Here is an 18,686-nt window from a genome sequence, read left to right as displayed (position 1 = left end):
ATGGTTTTAAGCATCAGTATTACATCAGTTTTGCAGTACCTACACAGTCCATGTAAATCACGTGCCCAGTTTGTGCCACTGAAAAATTCATGACTAAAAGTTTAAGAAATGAAGCTTGAAGTTTAAGCTTGATTAAATGTGTTCAATTATTGGTCATATGCCACAGTTCTTATAGGTATCTATCTGCTTGTGAGGGAAGAAACCAAAAATCAATTTGACATGGCATTTGAGCTAAAAATTATTTATTTATTGACAATGTAATAAAAAAATATTTAGCAACTGTACAAATAGCTATAACTTTGAAGGGTAAAAAATATCAATGTCTTCCTCCTCCTGCTTTTAAATGGAAGTCAATAGCATGTTTGCATTTCAGTTTAGGCGGTGTTCTTCAGCAATTAGGATTTTGATACCAGCTTTATGAACTCCCATTTATCCCCTTTTGCCAACACAGGGCAATAGACATGCATCTTGGAACAGGTGGGAAAAGAACCCATCTTAAAGGATGGGTATTACAGTTTCATCATGCATTTGCATATCAAAATAAAGGAAAACATTCACATTCACGTCCTCCTCTCTTTAAAAAAAAACATGATTAAAAAAAAAGACCATTTTAAGTGGGGGGGAAAACTATCTATCGGAATTATTTGTGGGAAAAATACAAAGCCAACAAACTGTACAGTGGCAGTCAAGGTTGAGCTAAGCTGAAAGGCAATGCTCTTCCAGAAGTGGTAGAAAAGGCAGAAATTAGAATAAAACCTCCAAGAAAAGAAGTGAAAAGGTGCTGATAGAAAAAAAAAAATTACAAACATCAGAGGACAGTCACTGAAGATTTTTCTGAAAAACAACACAGGTATAATGAAGTATGTAAATATAAAATACAACTGGAAAGAGTACATTACAGAAAACTGGCCAGCATACTTCATTGACTCCCGCTTGCTCATTTCAAACCAGGAGACTGAAATGCAGGTGATTCCAGAGTGATGCAGGTGGAATTTTCTTGTCAAGCATCCACATAAGGTCTGGGTCTGTTCTCCCTTGGTTTTGTTTTACCAGCTTTTTGCTGTCGAGGTGCATTGTTTCCATTCTGTGCCTGAGTGAATCTCGTAACAGTGGATACCCCATCTACAAACTTGGTTTTGTAGAGGACGTTTGCATTGGTGAACATCCCATCTTTCAGAGAGACCACAATGAACTAAAAAGAAGGACAGACTAGCCTGAACACCATATTCTAAAAGATAAAAGGACAGTGAGGTACAGTTTGGATGAAGTCATGAGGCACATGGATGCACTTTTGTACTTGTGTTTTGTACTTGGCTGTTGTCCTGGGCACCTGTTCTCTAGTGCAGCAGTCAGCAATGTTTTCTGGCAATGTTCCAGAATGACACAGCTCCGGTCTGAGACAGGCCAGTGCCAGGAGCCAGCCACTGCCACTTATATCCACTGCCCAGCCACTGGCAAAGGTCCCCCGGCTCCCCACTGGTAGAACACTGCCAAATGCCCCTGGTCATAGGTTGCCGAGCCCGGCTCTAGTAATAAGCATCAACAAAGCCACAGGAAAAAAGTGGTAGTCTTTCCCCAATTCAAGTTCACATGTACATGCATTTGCACACACCCCCTATTCTCAATGCTGTGATCTTTTGTTTGGGAGGAACTGGAGCCAACAAACCACCAACAGAAGCCCCACTAAGCCTGTGTCTTGGTCCTTCCCAAACTATGTGCTTTATGGTGAAACCAGGCTCCTTCACTCCATATGAAACTATAAAGACGCCTCTTCTTGACAGCCAACATATTGGGTCGAGGCCCTTTCCTTCCCCTCGTGAGGTCAGGGAGGGACAGCTCTTTTTTAGTTCCTTCCCTCTCTATAAGCATTTGTTTAGCAAGTCAGAAAGGAACATAGCAATGGGTGCTCTGGGCACTGTACCTGGCAGAAATTTTACTGCATCTGTTTGTGAACTTGCAAGGTAAGTAAAGCTCCAATTTGCAAAAAAGAAAATTTAGTTTCAAACTTAGGAAGAAGGCAGACTGGCCTGGGAAGTGAGAGGACATTATTCCAACCAAACCAACAGTATTCCAGTTACCAGTGGTTTGCTTATAAACACCTGAGTTCTAACACGAGCAAGAGGCCATCACCAGAAGAAACTAACTCCTCCAGTGGTGTACATTTTTCTACTCAAGTTGTAAGTTTCTTACTCATGCCTGGCACATTTCATGCCAGGGCCCAAATTAGAAATATATTTTTTAAACCAGGGAACAAAACTCTTCAAGATGTGAACCACATCTTACTAGACTGGCAACATCCCTTATATTTGGAATGAAATCATCCCTTCTACTTACTTAACAGCTCCATAGTGCTACAATAATTGCTTGCATAAGAAAAAAATATTATGCAAATAAGTCACATCATAGGAGGTGAGCCAGAATACTGCAATGCAACTTTAAAAGGTTTCATAGTTTGGAGAATATTCAGCATGACCTGAATGAGCTGTGTCTTATGCACCCTGAGCTCCCTAGTTTGTGTACCTGCTCTCTGAAAATGAGCTACACATGGAAACCTGCGCAGGACCCTACCTGGGAATGCCTGAAGTGAGTACGAAGCATCTGTCCAATGTTCTGTGTGTGGGAGAGGTCAAGAGCTGCATCTACTTCATCCAGGATGTAAATTGGAGCAGGTTTGAAAAGCAGCATGGCTAAGATCAGGGACAAAGCCACCAAAGACCTAAAACCAAACACAAAGTTTAAAAGAATGTCTTCCCATTTCCTTTGGCCATTCCACTGAATTGCAGTTTGGCTGCAAGATCATTTTCAGATTAACCTAAAGATCCTACATTGCTTTTGGCAGAAAGTATTACGTGCACAGCAGCTAACGTCCCTCTTATGTGCTAGAGACACAAATGGAGACAAAGCTTTCAGTGTCAGAGGTAGCACTTGTGAACCAGAGGAGGAATCCAGAGCTGGAGACAACAAAACAAACATACAAGTCTTTAATATGGTAATAGATGCTCTTTGATGCTGTTTATTTAGAGCTGCTGTGACTCTCCTCTGATTCATTTAATTTATAGTCATTTCTCTACATTTCAGTGGGTATGTCCACACAGGATACTTAATGCGCATTAGATTAATTCTACTGCACATTAATGCGGCTGGTAAAAACCATGCTAATGCACTAATGCGCAGTAGACAGTCTAATGTGTATTAACATCACAAAAGAAGCATTCTTCTGCGCTAATGTACAATAGCACCGATTATGGCGCATTAAGCTTAGTACCTGTAATGACAGCTACTAAACTTAATGTGCCATAATTACAGTACATTAATGAACATGTAGATGCACCCAGTTTGTTCTTGAAGGTTTCCATTGTGTTGGTATCATAAGATTAGTTCAGCGCTTTACTTTATATAACAGGAAGTCTGGGGCTCCTGTTACTTTAAGGAGAGAAAAGGCAGAAGACAATAGCCGAGACAGCTGAGCAGGGGCTAGCCACAAGAAGGAAGGCAGCAAAGAAACACTGCTGCCTAGGCAGGGAGCTGCCCATTAGAGGGAAGGGGAGCACCTGCGGCCAGTCAGGAGAACCCTGCCTGCGGGAAGTTGGCTGCAATGGAATAGGCAGCTAAGGAAACAGGCTAGTAGGGCAGAGCCTAGCTTGTGCAGCAGGGAGGCTGCTAGAGCAGCAGTCATAAGCTGCCATGGCCACCAGCCTTAATGAAAAACCCCTGCTTAGCTGGAGTGCCACCTGACCAGAAAGGGCAGGGCTTAGGCAGCATATAAACCCAGCGGCTGAGTCAAGTCAGGCAGGCTGGCATAGCAAGCTGCAGACGGAAGAGCTCCCAGCCACAGGCTGCAGGAAGGGGCTCTACTGACTCTTGGAATCCCCTAAGTATGCAAGTAAGGCACTGAAGGCTTGCAATTAGAGGGATATAACCCAGGGGAAGGGGAGGTATGGCTGCAAGACAGCAAACTAATGTTGATGTTTGCATCTAAAGTGGGTTAAGTTTGTTACAGTGAGTGTGTTTATTCCTTCGTTACAGTTTAATCTGGTGGTTTGGGTTTGGGATTATTAGGGGTGGTGCAGAGGTCCCAATAGTGCCTGATGCTGTAACAGAGTGTTTTGAGCCTGCCAAGAGCTGAGGGGGCCCAGGACACAGAGAAAGCTTGAGCCCAAAGGCAGGGTACAGCCTAGAGAGAGATGGTAGCCTAGTGCAGGCTAAAGCCAAGTAGGGGCCAGGGACCCAAATAAAGCCAAAGTGGGCTCACTGCCCAAAGCAAGGCAGCTTGGTCCTGGTTCTCTCTCTGTCAAGACAAGAGCTGGAGCCCAGAAGCCAAGTCCAACACAGTGGGCCTGGGCTAGAAGGCAGAGCTAGAGAAGGGGCGGAGGCTGAGAAGGCTGAGGTCCCAACAAGGGAGTAATGGTACAGTAACACCTGCGAGGCATGGGCATGGCTGTACGGAAGGTCAGAGGCTGAGAATAGCCCTTAAAGCTACAGGTGCCCTGAGGGTCATGGATAGGTCAGGAGGGCCCAACTCAGCCTGAGGGGCAGAACTGACACCCGCAAGGTCCAGGAGGGACCTGCTAGTGGCAAGAAGAACTGGAGTTTGCTCTAGGACACTTGATGCATTTGTTTTATTGAAAGGACACTGCCTAAGTAGTGTCAGGTGAGTGCAAAGGGGAGGGTACCCTAGAGCTGGAGCAGGGCAAGGGTAGCATGATCACCCGGGACCATCTTAGCCACCCCTGGAGCCCCCCAAAATTGCTACACCTTATTTATGCTGACTATTAAAATGGGGGATTGGTAAATAAGGAAAGCACTGAAGGCTTGCTATCAGAGGGACATAACCCAGGGCCATAACTTACTTTAGGCATACAAGACCAAACTTACCCAGAGAAGAGCCTATATCTGAATGGCTTATTTCACAGAATTATGGGCACAAGGTGGAAAGGAAAAATAAGCATTAAAAAGATCACCAACCTTTGACCTCCACTAAGTTCTGTTAAGTTTTCCTTCCAGGTGTTTCCTAAGGCAACCTTGAACTCGAGGCCATCTAGGACTGTTTGTCCTTCAGGGGCTGCCAACATAGCATTGGCTCCAGGTAGAAGAGTAGAGAAAATGGAGCCAAAGTCTGTGTTCACCTAGAAAATCAGACCAAATATTTTCTAAAGATCTTTGAATCATGAATAACAATTGCTGAATACATAAACTAATAAATAGCATTACAAATGCTTCCTTTAACATCCTGACTCAACCCAGTTAGATGTCCAGAATATTAATACACATCAGATGCTGAGAAAATGCTAGAGAATAGACTATTTTGGAAGTGATGGGGAAAGTATGATCTAGGGCAGGCGTGTTGAACTGTTCTGGCTCCATGGGCCAGATGAGTGGTGTAGGGCCAGTTCATGGGCTGCATGAATGGCACATGGCCAGCCCTGTGCTCCAGATCAGGCACACAGACCTTCCCCCTGTGCCGAATCCAACACAGACAGCATTTGCTCCCACTGGTCTGGGATTCACTGCACACAGCGCCCACTTCAGCTGGTTTGGGATCAATGCTGCATTTGGCACTACCTCTGAGTGACCAGGGGGAATGCCATGTGCAGGCTGCCTGGAATGGGAACCACATGTGGCAATGTGTCCCAGGGCAGACACTGTCACGGGGCCAGTCTAGCACATGCCATGTGTGGGTCAACTAGAGATCCAGAGGCAGCACCAGGGAGTGGATAATAGGGCTGGATTTGGCTCATGGGCTAGATCTCAACATCCCTGATCCAGAGGTAGAAACAGTAAACAGCTGAGGTGCAAAATTTAAAGAACTATAGACTGTGGTTTCAGTCAGGGGATTAAATACGTACTCTTGGTAGAGCTCATGAGTTAGTCTGGTGCCCAGGAATTTTTTCTGGATGAAAAATTGTTAAGAATAGCAAGCCCCCATCAGAGGCACATGTGCATACCTTTACTACATTTCAAAGGGAGGGGGAGAAAAACACTGTAATGGGAAAATTGCTGACAGATTACAAATTTACAACCTAGCTAATGAAGTCTGTTGGGCCAGGAACATGCTCTTCCCAGTACTATTCCTCCCACTGGCATCGTACATGGACATCAAAAGCTTCTGCTTCATATCAAATTGATGCAGCAATTACAAAAAATAACTCTGATACTGCATTTGTAAATGCACTATAGCTTCATAAGCCAAGTTAAAAACTTCAGTATATAAAGCTCACAAAATGAAAGCTCTCAAAGCCAAGGCAAGGCTTTTTATGAGTGGTATCTTTTATTGGACCAGCAGCATGGTTGAGAGGGATTTAGACTTGTCTTGGGGCACAAGGCACCTTCCTCAAGGTGCTCACAGATTTGTCTAAGTCAACTTTGCAGGCACCCTGAAGGAGGGTGCCCTGTACCCCAAGACAGCCTAAATCCCTCCCAACCACACCATTGGTCCAATAAAAGCTATTACCCATAAAAACCCATGCCTCTTGCATGTTTCCTGGACCATCATAGCTACACATCACCACTCTAGCACTATCACATCAAAAGAAGTGTCATTAGAATTTCTCTCAAACTCTCCCATGTGGAAAGACCAACGTACCAGATAAAGAATCTTCCCCTGTGATATTACTGAATGGAACAGGTAGAGCCGATTACAGGCTTACACAGAAAGCAACAGAAATAATCCTTTAAGTCAAGGGTGTGCAACCACCAGCCTGCAGGCCAGACCTGGCCCATGGCACCATGTCATCTGACCCATGGGCTGCCCACAGGTCTGGAAACTTGGCAGCAGGGGAGTAGTGCCCCTGCTCCCTTGCTGCCAAATGTCCAGCCCCTGGGGAGCCTTGAGCCCTTCGTACTGGATCTGACACCTGATGCCAGCAAACAGGCTGGGCAGAAATATCACCCAGCATAAAGAGGGCAGCTCCCAATCCCAGTGTCCAGGAGTTGGAGGGGGTGGTGCTGGGCCCCAGGGCCCAATCTGGCCTACAGACAAGCCCCATACCACTTACCTGGCCCACAGAGCCAAAAGGTTGAGCGCTACTGCTCTAAGTTATTTATATTACTATAATGCCTAGAAGCTCCAGTCCTTGGCCAGAGCCCCACTGTACTAGGCAGCATACTGACGAAGAACAAAACGATGTAAACTAATTGGGGCAGGAATCAATCTAATTACACTGTAAGCTAACATGGAGACTAGTACTGCACGCTATGACAGGTAGTTGTTTCAGCACATCAGCAGTGTCATGCTAAGTTTCTCTTGTAGGCATTATGGAAAAATGCAGAGAAGGTGGATTTTGAGTGAGGAAGATTTAATTTGCTGCTGAGAAGTTTCCAAAACATCTGCATAGAAAAAAGCATGTAGGTGTATGCTTGAAAACATAACAAATGGGGGATGGAAACAAGCACTAGGAAAGGGTCCTAATGCACTGGCAGGGACATGCACAAATGAAAAAAACAAAATGAAATCAAGCTTGATTCTCCACATCAAATCTTGCATTCATATCTTACTAGAAGTTAGATCTGCAATAACATACCTTTTGCCAAGCAATATTTAAAGCTTCATTTTTCTTTTGATCAAGTTCTACAATCGTTGCAAGAATTTTAGACTTGTCGTTTTCTACAATTCTCTTCTTCTTCATTAAGTCATTGTACTGATATAATAAGAACAGAAGATAGGTCTCCGTTAATTTTGTACTTGGCATCTTTGTATTTAACAGTACAAACATAAAACATCCGTAACTGCAAGTCTGAAAATAATCCTACTCAGAAGATTAAAAGTATAAAAGCATACAATGAACTGTTTGCCAATAGTAGGGTATCTGATACTTTAGGAATTCCCTGTAATGTTAAAGAGGTAAAACTAACAATACCTTAAGGAGAGGCTTCCCTCCCTCTTCATGCTAACAGTGGTTCATAATATTATATTTCTGATAATATATACAATACACAGCCATTTTATTTACTTTTTAATATGAGAAATGACCATGTTGTACCCAGCATGACAGAACACACCAACTCCGGCCAGGAAACAGCAATATGTTAGCTGGAAGATCTAGTCTTCAAAATATACAGTTATATTATTCAAGATTTTCATGAGGGTTTCTTTGTATCTGCAAAATGTTTAAACCTGAAAACACAATCCAGCAATGCAGTGGCCAGTGTAATACCATCTCAGTGCTAATCAAGAATAAATGGACTTTTGGAAAGAAATTCATCCTTTGCCAACAAAGGCTAGGACTTTCTCCCACATCGATAACTAATGAGCAAACAATGCATCAGAATCCAAGAATAAATATAAGTGAATTCTGCTACTGACATCTCCGAATTAGAAAAATTAAAAAGCTTTAGGAAGATTCTCAATGCCCCAAATGAGAATGAGAGAAGTACGGTTCATAGGTGACTCATGTATACCGCACACATGGCAATCCACAAGATACTGTCTAGTCTGTAGAGAAGAAAGCAAAAAACCATTTACCCTCTCTTCTGCCTCCGAAAGCATGTTCATAGCTCTCATGTTCACATTCCTTTCCAGCTTCCCCTTTTTCTCTTGAAGTTTCTGCAGCCTTTGACCTGCTTCTTTAGGATTGTTAGTTTTAAAGTCATAGGCTGTGTTAGGCTGGCCAAAGAGTTGTTTTTCTGAAGCTATCCACTCATACTCTTTCAGCATTTTGGTCACCTGGGAACGTACAAAAAGAGTTATGTTGATACCATCTACATGAATGAAAAAAAAATGTTTTACACCTTAAATCTCAGCAGACAAATACGATATTGTTTTCCATCTTTGAAATCAAAAGAACACAAATCAAGTGGTGCAAATCAGGGGGACCAAAACTCAGGGAAATGCTTAGCATATGAATTAGTCTTCTGATTTGGACTCTAACACACCAAAGGACAGCATAAGACACTACAATTATATCTCTAGGTTAGTCATCTTTAAGAGGTACTTAGTTACTTCTGTCACTGAAAGGAATGAAAATTGTTCCCTTTTATCTGACAAACACCATTTACTGGCAAATTCTCATGGAGGGTTGTAAGCATTAACCTATATGTTGTCTGCCTTGCTACATTATGGGACAAGTAAAGGAGTTGTTAGTGTCAGGAGATGACCAAGGAAGAAACTATCTGTGTTTACTGGAGGTGAAGAGCTACAGAGTTCCAGGGTACCTTGGCAGCAGCATCTGTTGTCTCTCGCTTGTGTTTACTGATGTTGTGTTCCAGCTCTTTAACCTTAAGCTGAGATTCATTATTTTGTTCTCTGTAATTTGCTGCCTCTGCAGATTTGTCTTTAATTTCTTTATCTTGTGTCATGATCACTTCCTTTTGCTTGGCCAGCTCCTCCTGAGCTGTTTTTACGGACTCCTGAAATGCAAAAGGATGGTTATGCAACACCTTCTTTTAAAGATTTTATGCTGCACTTATTATGAAGGAAGGAAAAGTCCAGCAAAAATATTCCTGGGACAAGATTCATTAGAGGGTAAAAAGGCTACATATAAAGGCCCACAAATTGTACGTTAGTTGTGTAGCATGAAAAGCCATCTAAAAGAAAATATAAAACGATAAAAAGTGCAAGCTTTTGGATTTCTGTTCTCAGCTACACACAGATGGAAAGAATCAAACCTGACCTTTTCCTATTTGAAAACAATACCACAGCTCTACCTTGGTCTTGGACACCTCAGATGCCATAGCATTAATCTGCGTCTGGTAAGATTTGATAGCTTCATCAACAGCCTCAATCTGTTGTTTATAGGAAGTCTGTTCTCGTTTTAGCTCTTCTAATTCCAGGACCAAAGCTTCAACTTCCTAAACAGGGAAGATGTAGAAAATGGATTAAAGTTGTGTTTGAATGGAAAGATATAGCATTCAGCTTACTGTAGAGGCTTCAAAAGGGAGACTAAGTCATGATGCTAGCCTTAGCCGTTTTCAAGGGGCTTAAGCCAAGCTGTGAAAGCATGGCTAAAGCAGAAGGCCCCAAAGCCTGTTTCTGAGTACAGTAACTATAGAATGAACCTTTGCAGATGTAACAAATGGTTTGGTCAAAGTAAAAGTAGTAATCAGCATCCCCAGCTAAACTAACAAGATCTAGTTAAAACAGAACACAAGGCCTGAAAGGAGACACAAAAAATGACCTTAAATTAGATCATCCAAATATACTAGAAAATTAAATTATCTTAAAATGTGAATAGTGATTGATGAAACCAAGTGTATTGGATGCTGTTTTACTTTAAAACATTAATAAATATATTTGTTAGTTTTCTTAGATAAGTTGTAAAAACAAAGCAACCTTGTCAGTCAAGAATGTAAACTAAGGATTGTAGCAAACGACATTGCATAACGGTGAAGGAAAAAAGAGGTAAGAAACTCTCCCTTCTACCTTCCCAAGGATATAAATCCCAACTAACTGACACCTTACAAGTCAGCTCTGTCCAATCCTGAAAGTTTCAGTAAAACAAAGACATTTAAATAAAACCAATCAGAGAATGTTCATTAAAATAAGCCATCTATAAATACAGGGTTCAGGCTGGAGGGAAAAACTGGAGACCTCAGCAAATTCAAAAAGACCAGTCTGCATGCCATCCTCCTCCCCCTCTTGAATGCCCCCAATGCCCCCAGCTTGCGTAGCTAAGAATCTGTGTTGTGCTGTCTTAAGTGACTTTGGGGTAAGTGTTTTTGTTTTGGAATGTAAGCAATGTCAAGTCTCTTGTTTCTCTTCCCATAGCCAACCTGCCAGTTTACCTGTAATCCAGGTAAGTCATCAGTTCCTTAACCAGAAACACAACTGTGATATTACACACAGTAGAAGGTGGAGGAGGAATGCATTTATTCACCTAGAACGAAGTAGGCATTGCCAATTTGTATGTATGTCAGTAACTACAAAATAATATTTATGTAACAAAAATGGACAATAAGGATTTGCTAATCAAGTTTTGCTGTTTTCAGCATTGTTAAAATTGCTACCAGTAGTAAAAGATTTACCTGCTGCTTTTCTTTCATCTTTTTGCTGGATACATCTGCCTTTTTCTTAGCACCATCTAACTTCTGCTGGGCTTCTTTCAGTTCTCTCTCACGCTCGGCTTCAGCATTTTTCATTTTGTTTTCTAGTACTTGGTATTTTTCTTCTGCCTTTTTTTTTACTTCATTAGTTTTCTTTAGTATCCCTTGACTTTCCTCTAAATCAAAAACAATAGTATTGAACTGTAAGTCTTTCCTGCCCCATACTAACATTTTTATACATACATTATACAATGGCTTCCCTTGGAAAAGGTTCGTAGTACGGATTTATTGTCAACCATTTCAGTGCTTCCTCTTCTAAAACCCTTCAGGAAAAGAATATTGTCCAGTAAAAGACAATCCACTTGAGGAAGGCCAGCACAATGGAAAATCTTCCATTAAGTTTCACAGATTAAATAAGCTCTCCTTTTAAACAAGAAGGAAAGTATACTCTTTATAAGCTATACGGCAAAAAACTTCAAACTAGTCTAGTTCTGTCCCTTCCCACAGCAGGATTGCGATATTTTTATCTGCCTGTTTCTTCCCCTTAGACCCATTTATGTTTGCTATTCCTTTTCTTCTTGCTGTGTTTTCTTAAATCTCCTTTACCTGTGTAAATGCCTACATTTTTCTAATGATTTCCCATATTTTAAATTGTAGTATAAAACAAGTATATACTTAACCAAGCTGACTCCTTCATAACCAATAAGTTTGAGATTATTAATATGGATTTTTTATATAGCAGTTTTCTTAAAAAAAGGAAAAAGCATCTTTCTTCGAAAGTTTTGAATTGTATTTTATTTTTTATTTTTTACACAGAACAAAGACATTACTTCTACAAATAAGAGAATTAGATAGCAAGGGAGTCAATCTTATTTAAATTCCCATTTAAATTTTTCCATTAACCTTTTTCTTGTTTTGTAATTTAACTTAAAAACAGACCATTTAAACTTTGAAAACACTTCTAGAAAACCGTACCACCAAACCTTCACTGTACCTGCATTACACAGGTATTTTAATTATTTGGACTGAAGACCTACTACCTCATACTCGAACTAATCAGAAAAATCAGTAATTTAGCCTATACTCAACAAGGATCAGACCCTGAGAAAAACATTCCTAGCCCTTCCACTTTAAACAGCCTGCTAACCTTACCCAACTCATCATCAAAAGCAAACTCTCTGCTGCCCAACAGACATCAAGTGGGACACAGACTTGCCTGGGCAAGAAATACTTAACCTGTCAGCACATCTCTCCTGTCACTACTATCAACACCCCTGCATAAAAACAACACAGCAGAATCCATGGTTCTTACACATGCCTTTCCCAAATGTGATATACCTGATCCAATGCACTAAGTGCCTTCATGGCAACTGTATGCGTGAAACTAAACAGCAAGTACATACCAGAATGAAGCAATGAACTCTTGCAGAAAAAAAAAAAAAGAACAGGGACATACACATACCGTTAGGAGCACATTTCTCACAGAACAACCAATCTGTCTCTGACCTCACTGTCCTCATGCTCAAGGGAAATCTGCCCCAACACTTTTAAAAGCTGAACTTGGGAACAAAAATCCATATACTACCTGGACACTAAAACCATGGACTAAACTAACAGGTTTAGGGCACATTGTTTTACCCAGCTTCTGAATTCTTTCCACACAGGAAAGGTGAGAATGATCCTTCGCCCTTTTGATAGGCCTTGATCTCCCAGCAATCAGCATCTTTTCTTCTGCTAATTGTGGGCGCAGACAGAGGTTACATTTTTCATGTAACTGGGCCCCTGAAAGCACTCCACAGCCGTGCTGTGACACACATGCATGGCTGCAGACTGCTTTTAGAAGTGGCCAATTGCAAGGAAAATTAAACTTTCCTCAAATGAGGTATCAGATGAAGGCGCTACTTCAGAGCGCCTTAGGGAATTTGTGTTCGTTAGGGTTAAACTTTTCACATGAACAAGGTTGGGCTGATGCAGTAATCCAGGCCAGACCCACAAGGCTGGGAGCTCTACTCCAGCCCTCCCTTCCAGCTCAGGCTGGACAAACCTCAGCTGGCAGCTCATTGCTGGCTTCCCCCTCCCTTTCTGCTGACAGCTGTCAGATTTTCCCCACCTCTGACCCAACAGGCCAATGTCTGTTGGGTCAAGGTGTCGCCTTAACTCATGGCACTTCATGTAAAGTGTCATGAGTTTGAGTGGGGGCCTGCATGTATGTCAGCTACCTATGTGTTCGTTACCCCTGAAAATCTCTCTCACCCTCTCCCCTCTCTTTTTCACTATGCTGTGACTGGCTCCCTGTAATCAAAGACCTGAAGAAGAAAGCCTTGTATTCAAAAGCCTTTCTAATTTTATCCCAACTACATAGTTGGTCCAATAAAAAGATATCACCCTGAGAAATCCTTGCCTCATTAAACTTTGAACACATTTTAGCTTGAAGTTTCAAAAACAAATGAGATTCTATTACAAGCAGCCGAATTCACACTTTCAGCAACTTGCTTCTGAACATAACATGTTCGTCTCACCTATGGTTTTTTCAAGGACTTCCAATTCTTGTTGTTGTTTGTGATAGGCACTTTGCTGAAGCTTTGTCTGCAATAGTTCTGCTTCTTCGGATTTCATCTCCCACTGTTGTTTCAGATTGCGATACCTCAGATTATAGCAAAATTAAGTTAGATGTATTCATGTGTAAATAGCTTACATACCTATTCCGTTAAGTATAAAACATTTAATATTTTCAAAGCATATTGGGGAACAGTTGGGAAATACAAGTACTTGCTTATTTTAGAATGAGGAATATTGATAAAATGGACCAGTGGTCCAGCTGCTGACTAAGCCTCATATACAACCTGCTGGGACAATGGCATTTATAACCTGTATTGCCTCACTGACATCAGTTTTGAGCAGAAACACATACTTCATACCACATTAGTAGGCAGATAATCCTCACAAGTGCTGCAAACCATTTGCTTAATTAAATGGACTCCTCTTAAAGGAGATGTAGCATCGACACTATGTACAGGAAGCAAATAGGTGGAGACGTTGCGTTTTAGAGCTCATCTTTTTAATTGTGAAAGTCTAGAAATAATAAAAATAAACTGAATACTCTTTTCTCCTTTTACTGGTGGCAGAAAAGGACAAACTAGTACATGTAATAGTACCATATATAATCATTCTTTATTTTGAAAGGATTTGGAGTTAGGCCTCATTTGCCTCCATATAGTTTATAACACAGGTTTAACAGACCAGTATTTTTAACTGCAACTGGCAAATAAAGGTCCATAAAGCAGATAAATCTTTTTTTTCTAAGATAATCTAATTTAATTTAAAAATCCACACACAGTAAATATTGTTAAGCTATTGTTTCGGTTTTGGTATTTTCTACAGCAATTCATAGCTCTGACTTCACTCCTTAGATGCTGAAATTCAGGCTGGCAGTTACACAACAGAATTTAAGCAAATTCATATCAACTAAAAGGCAGGAAAACAGATGTTTCAGAAAAACATCAGTGTGTTCAAATGTCATTTTCCCCAAGCATATTCACATTAAAAGCTCTTATTACTATTTTCCTATAGGGTGTTGACCAGAAACTGCTAGTCCCAGTGTACTGCCATGAAAGTCTTTTATATTACACCTCAACTGTTCCTCTGCTTTTTTATGCCATATTTTCTAGCATACTACATGTCCCCAGATAACACACAGGTTGCTTACAGATGCTAAAAAAAAAAAGAAAAGAAAATCCAAACGGCACTTTACTTAAAAGGTCGGCGTGCTCCTGCACTGATCCCAGCACATACCCAGAAAAGTCAGTGTGACTTGACTCGCCCAGTGTCTGTATAGATTGGGTGCTTCAGCGGGGCTTTTTTGGCACTTCTATCGAATAACTGATTGATTTTAAAAGCGCTCAGATAAAAGTGCTAAAAAGCCCCAATGAAGCACCTGATCTATACAGACGCTGCGGGGCTGGGTCGAAATAATGCACTACTTCTGCCTGTAAAGTGCTTTTTAATTAAAAAAATATATATTTTTTTTAATCTGCAAGCAGCTACATTGTTTTGCAACAGCAGAAAAATGTTTTCCTGAGTCGTATCACAGTCAAAAGCTGCTACCAAAGAGTACCAGCTATGAGAGTTAAAAATTCTAGCTATGATAATAGAAAGTGGACTTTGTGCCTATTGCATGCTGGCTGGGAGAGAAACACAGCCCCCAGCAGCCATGCCAATGCCGAGATCAGCTTCAGACATGCATCCCAGTTCTGGAGAGCTAAAGGTGAGTATAGTATACAAGTAAATACAGTAAAAGTTATGCATATTTCATATATACAGACACATGAGTTTAGATGCAACTCTTACTTTTCAGCAATGTTCTTTAAACTTGCCAGCTCTTTTTCTACTGTCTCTAGCTCAGACTCCTTAGTTTTTAACTTTTCATCAATGCTTTTCAGTTCTTGAATTATGGACAATATAGGGGTAGACTGTGACCGTGCACCTGGTTAGCAAAAGAAAAAGTAAAGCTAACGTGAGTCTATATAAATGAAAGCATAGGCAAACAAAGTTTAAAATAAAATATAGGCATTTTCACATTGCAAACAATAAAAACCCAATGTTCTTTAGACAGCCACAATTGAATGTAAGAGTTCAAGATAAGCAAAAACTGTTCTTAGTTCTGAATTAAGACATTTCATTTATCTGCATCATAGCTCTGTAAATTTTACCAGATATATTCTAAAAAAAAAAGTGAAACCTGAATGAACTAATAAAAAAAGTTACCTGCTTAATAGTGTGTACATTCAAATTTCTGGCTATTCTTTTGCTGAATTTGGTTTTAACAATTAGAAACAAGGTTTCAAATAATTTGTTTGTAAAGAAAAACAAACAATAGTTTCCAATGTACATTTTTTTTCATTCTTACATTGTTACAGTACATGCCATAGAGGACACTTTCATAACACAGAGACCTCAAAAACAAATGTTGCTTAATTCTGGCTACCAACCTCAGCTGCTCCTTAAAAAAACCCAAAAAATTAACAACGTGGGTGAATTTGACTCCTATCCCTCCCCTGTATTTCAGGTATATGCAAACTTGAGCAGAACCTACCTTTTCCTTCAAATTTCTTGAAATGGAAATATTACTGAAATCTAGTATTATTGTACTGGCTTTTTTTTTTTTTTTTAAGTCAAGTACAAAAAATTAAATTTTCATTTAATTAATTAATGATTTGACCATAAATAAGGTATGTTAGACTGAATATGTACGATTTTGAAGTACTCACATTTACCAGAGTAGATAATGAATGCATTTGAGAATTTAAATGTACTTAAATTATTGATCTTAACAGGGACTATCCAATTAATTTTCCCCCTGCTAGATGGGCTGTTTGAAAGCCTGCTCCCTGTTACTGAAGAAATACATATTCAGTCAAACAGATTCAAAGTTAACTTGTTCCACTTGCCATTTTATATTTCACATTTATTAAATCATTACAAGGGTTACATCAACTGAAATCTAGGATATGAAAAAAAAATAAAAAATGACCTCCACTCAGAGTGCCCTGGGGGTCAAACGTATCTCCTCCAAGTGTGACAGTTCTTTTCATTATCTTTTTGTCAAATGTCACTTTCTTGGCATTATCCATGTTATCACAAACCAGTGTCATTCCAAAAACATATTCCATTGCCTTCTGCAGCTCAGATTCATAGCCAACCAGTGAAAGGGCCAAATGAGCATTGTCAGCACCAACCTAAAAGTCAAAGGGAATAGGATTGGTATGTCACAATGCAATTTAAAAAAACAATTTTTAAATCCAGTTCCCCACCACCCTTGCAATTAGAGCTTTTGTAATATATTGGGCCTTCTTGTTACCAAATATTATAAGAAGCAAGTATCTTTTAAGTACCCAATTACAGCTGTAAAAACAGACCAATCTGGCTTAACTAGTAATAGCACTAGCAGTTTACACCATCAATCAGACTCAGCAATGTACTTCCAGGGCCTATTCTCTAACTGGCAATAGAGCTCTATTGCTCAGTCCCACCACTCTTTCCTCCAGTCATGAAGTGATTCAATTCTCTTTGCCCCCTTTCCACCCAACCCTTCTGACTACCCATCCAAGCAATTGATAGCTCAATGCTACCTTGCCTATTTCTCAGGGTATTCCCAGTCTTCTCTGATTTGGCAAGGAAGAAACCTGACATGTAACTTTTCTAAACAGCCCCTCCTCTTGCCCCATGCTTCTGGGAAATAATACTTTTCCCCTCACTGTGAGGCAAGGAGGTTTTAAGCAGCATCTCAGTCCCCTTCATGAAAATAAAAAAAGAAATCTCTGAGAACATGAAATATAGAAGGCCTTGTGACTGCTACTGTCAGAGATGAGAGAGCACAGAACAGGAGTGAAGTGTGCCTAAGAGTAAAAGAAGCAGCTGTAACTATGCCTCTTCCACACATGTAGCACCTGTGGTTTGATGGGCTTCATAAGCAATACATAGGCTGTTTTAAGTATTTTGGAAGCCCGTGGATGAGTGACAGTGGGTTGTGGGCAACATTCTGTTATCCTATGTAATATGTACCTGTATATCATTTAGTGCTCTGTTCTCCATCATTGTTTTACCTCAATTCCAGTATATGTGGATTCTGCAAAACTTCAAATTAAACCATCCCTCCTCCAGAAAATATTAATCTCTCTAATTCTGACACAGTAACAAGTACCATTATTTCATAAAAATTAGTGGTCATACTATGAATGTGAACAGATGCAACAGTAATGCTAGTGTAAAATGATCTGACAAAATAAAAGAAAAAAAACATACTTATGGCAAAATAGCTTATTTAAATATAACATACCAAGCTTTTGGCCACTTTCACAGTTTTTTCTGCAATACATTCAGCTGCAATTTTGTTCAGTGGAATGATGGTGTATCGTTGCTTCAGTTCTCCTTTTTCTAGGAGTTTCTTACCAGTAACCTAAAATAAAGTTAACAGGTATCTACCAAAATGCCTACATTACAGGTATTTAACAGAACAAGGAGTGATGGTCTCAAGTTGCAGCAAAGGAAGTTTATGGTAGATATTAGGAAACTTTTTCACTATCAGCGTAGCAAAACACTGGAATAAGTTACCCAGAGAGGTTGTGGACTGTCCACCCTTGGATGTTTTTAAGACCCGGCTAGACAAAACCTTGGCTGGGATGATCTAGTTGGTGATGGTCCTGCTTTGAGTAGGGGGTTGGACTAGATGACCTCCTGAGGTCTCTTCCAACCCTCATTTTCTATGATTCTATGAAAATACGTGACTAATTGTGAACACTAAAACAATAGGAATAGTATGCAAATGATAAAATACATTTACTGTTGGTGTAAGCAGGAGTCCTGCTTATTGATCTAAGTTGGGCCATGCCCACTTGAGGTCAAATTTACTGCTGCCTGTCATGACCCAAAAGGCATGATTGTGTGTGTGTGCTTCGGCATCAGAATTATCCACATTAAGTTGCAGAGCATTGCACGGGAGTTTCCTGTAGCAAGAGGAAACTCCGGTGCAGGGACCAGTTTCCCGCCTTTTCTGCAGCTTCTTTTGCAGAGTGCATTGCTCATGTTGCAAGAGGAATGCACGGTGCAAAAGAGTTCCCGCCACCGGTATGGAAATTCGTTCCCTGTGATTGGCTAGTGCTAAATTATTCACACGTGGCGGCTAGCGATTGGCCTGTTAGCCGTATAAGAGG

At 40.5% G+C, this 18,686-nt stretch overlaps 1 protein-coding gene across 4 annotated transcripts in view; it reads right to left on the bottom strand.

The window, feature by feature from the left end:
* Window positions 1-262: 262 nt before the first annotated feature.
* SMC2 (structural maintenance of chromosomes 2) overlaps window positions 263-18,686 on the bottom strand; it is a 40,595-nt gene continuing 22,171 nt past the window's right edge. For 2 of the 4 annotated variants that reach the window (XM_025208994.1, XM_025208995.1), the window contains exons 14-25: window positions 17,813-17,932; window positions 16,508-16,712; window positions 15,325-15,460; window positions 13,497-13,621; window positions 10,960-11,153; window positions 9,643-9,786; window positions 9,151-9,345; window positions 8,462-8,662; window positions 7,521-7,637; window positions 4,966-5,126; window positions 2,569-2,716; window positions 1,001-1,192 (exon numbers count right to left, since the gene is read on the bottom strand). In XM_025208994.1, coding sequence (XP_025064779.1) covers window positions 1,001-1,192; window positions 2,569-2,716; window positions 4,966-5,126; window positions 7,521-7,637; window positions 8,462-8,662; window positions 9,151-9,345; window positions 9,643-9,786; window positions 10,960-11,153; window positions 13,497-13,621; window positions 15,325-15,460; window positions 16,508-16,712; window positions 17,813-17,932 — 1,938 coding nt within the window. Of the gene's footprint in view, window positions 1,229-2,568; window positions 2,717-4,965; window positions 5,127-7,520; window positions 7,638-8,461; window positions 8,663-9,150; window positions 9,346-9,642; window positions 9,787-10,959; window positions 11,154-13,496; window positions 13,622-15,324; window positions 15,461-16,507; window positions 16,713-17,812; window positions 17,933-18,686 lie in introns of all 4 variants that reach the window. The other 2 variants (XM_025208996.1, XM_025208997.1) reach the window with 2 other exon arrangements.

Source organism: Alligator sinensis, unplaced genomic scaffold, assembly GCF_000455745.1.
Source record: "Alligator sinensis unplaced genomic scaffold, ASM45574v1 scaffold371_1, whole genome shotgun sequence".
Classification (NCBI taxonomy): domain Eukaryota; kingdom Metazoa; phylum Chordata; order Crocodylia; family Alligatoridae; genus Alligator; species Alligator sinensis.
This window is presented reverse-complemented; position numbering and strand designations above follow the sequence as displayed.